This window comes from Etheostoma cragini, chromosome 17 (assembly GCF_013103735.1).
Source record: "Etheostoma cragini isolate CJK2018 chromosome 17, CSU_Ecrag_1.0, whole genome shotgun sequence".
Taxonomy (NCBI): domain Eukaryota; kingdom Metazoa; phylum Chordata; class Actinopteri; order Perciformes; family Percidae; genus Etheostoma; species Etheostoma cragini.
In genome coordinates, this window is record NC_048423.1 from 24,269,643 (window position 1) to 24,271,252 (window position 1,610).

The window sequence follows — 1,610 nt, forward strand, 5'->3', positions numbered from 1 at the left end:
TGTAACTGTAACTTTAACTGAACTCAGCACAGGACTGGGGAGGTAGATTGAAACCATCGATTGGTTGTCATTCGATTCAAGTAGCTCACGCTCGGTAACATTTCACCACAAGTGCAACTGGAGATCAAACCAGCAGTGAAAGGGACACTGGAGGGCTGATTAAGGCTTTACGGCTGGAGGTTGATCCGTCCAGCAGCTTCTTACCCACAAGGGCTGCTGGGTGCTTGCTGGAGGGGAGAAGAGTCATCGCTTACTGTCATTCCCCCTCTCTCTGATCTGTAATGACTGTAGCATATGCCGCATGTATGAGGGGAGGGCTGTGTGTGTGTGTGTATGTTTGTGTGTGTGAGGCAGCACAGGGAAGCATTTTTTACATCTGATACTTCTGATATTTCCCATCTGTAAATCGTCTCTGAACACACCCACTAACTGTGTTTCTCGGCGTGTGCGTTTTTGCAGAAAAACGGACAAGGCCGCGACTGCATCTTCACCGAGATCGTTCTGGAGAACAACTACACGGCCCTGAGGAACGCCCGCTACGAGAGCTGGTACATGGCGTTCACCCGGCGTGGGCGGCCACGGAAAGGCTCGCGGACGCGCCAGCACCAGCGCGAGGTCCATTTCATGAAGAGGCTGCCGAGGGGGCAGCAGCCCGTCCACACGAGCCACCTCCGCCCCTTCGACTTCATCCACTACCCTTTCAATCAAAGGACTAAACGCACGCGCTACTCGTCCGAGCGCTGAGGAGGAGGGAGAGAGAGGAGAAACTGACAGACTGACCCAAATCACAAGCAGCCGGCACACTCCTCCGCTCTCCAGAAAAACAACAACCTCTAAAGACATTGTTTTTATACTGAGCATTACTATATCTTAATACGTAGGTTGTTTTCTATTTTCCTCAAAGTAAAAAAAAAAAGGTGTATATAAACAAAAATATGGAAAAATCTATTTTTGTACTCTAGACTTAGTACTGACCTGTGTAAAAAAAAAAAAAAAGATAAAGAAAAAAAAGTTAGTTGACAGCGTTATGTATTTTTGGGGGGATTCTCGCCTGCTGCTTAAGGAGACTTGAAGGGACCTGATTGGCCGCACTGCCAGAAACACAAACGGTCACAGACACACACACACACACACACACACACACGCGCGCGCGATCGTTCTGCATCTTTCTCACACAGTGATGGAACATTGATGTTGTGTTGTGAAGGCAGCTACATTTGATAATCCCAGGTTTCCTCTTGACTTTAATGTTGATGTGTACCAAACGCAGTGTGTATGAAGCCCCTCCCCCTCTTGTGTTCTTCTTGCCCCCTGAATGTCTGTTTTATACATATATAAATATATTTTTATTTGAGGATGTGTACAATAATTTTAAGGATGGAATATTTATTTAAAATGTGTAATAAATCTACATTAAAATACTGATATTAAACTCTTGTTTGGTACATGCCCTGCTTTGGGCCCTATTTTTGACACCCAGGAACCTAATCCTGTATACTTGCACATGCACGTGCACATGCACACTGAGCTGTGTGTTAACACATTGTGCTCAGTGTTCGATAGCACCTGTAGAGGTAATAAAAAACAAACAACTCATTTCATGCTCTCAG

The 1,610-nt window shown here is 45.7% G+C and overlaps 1 protein-coding gene across 2 annotated transcripts in view; it reads left to right on the forward strand.

Annotated features, from left to right (window-relative positions):
* Nucleotides 1–905, forward strand: part of fgf8a (fibroblast growth factor 8a) — a 7,201-nt gene extending 6,296 nt beyond the window's left edge. For both annotated transcript variants that reach the window (XM_034898981.1, XM_034898980.1), the window contains exon 5: nt 460–905. In XM_034898981.1, the coding sequence (XP_034754872.1) occupies nt 460–744 (285 nt within the window). In that variant the 3' untranslated portion in view covers nt 745–905. The remainder of the gene's footprint in view (nt 1–459) is intronic.
* The last annotated feature ends 705 nt before the right edge of the window (nt 906–1,610 follow it).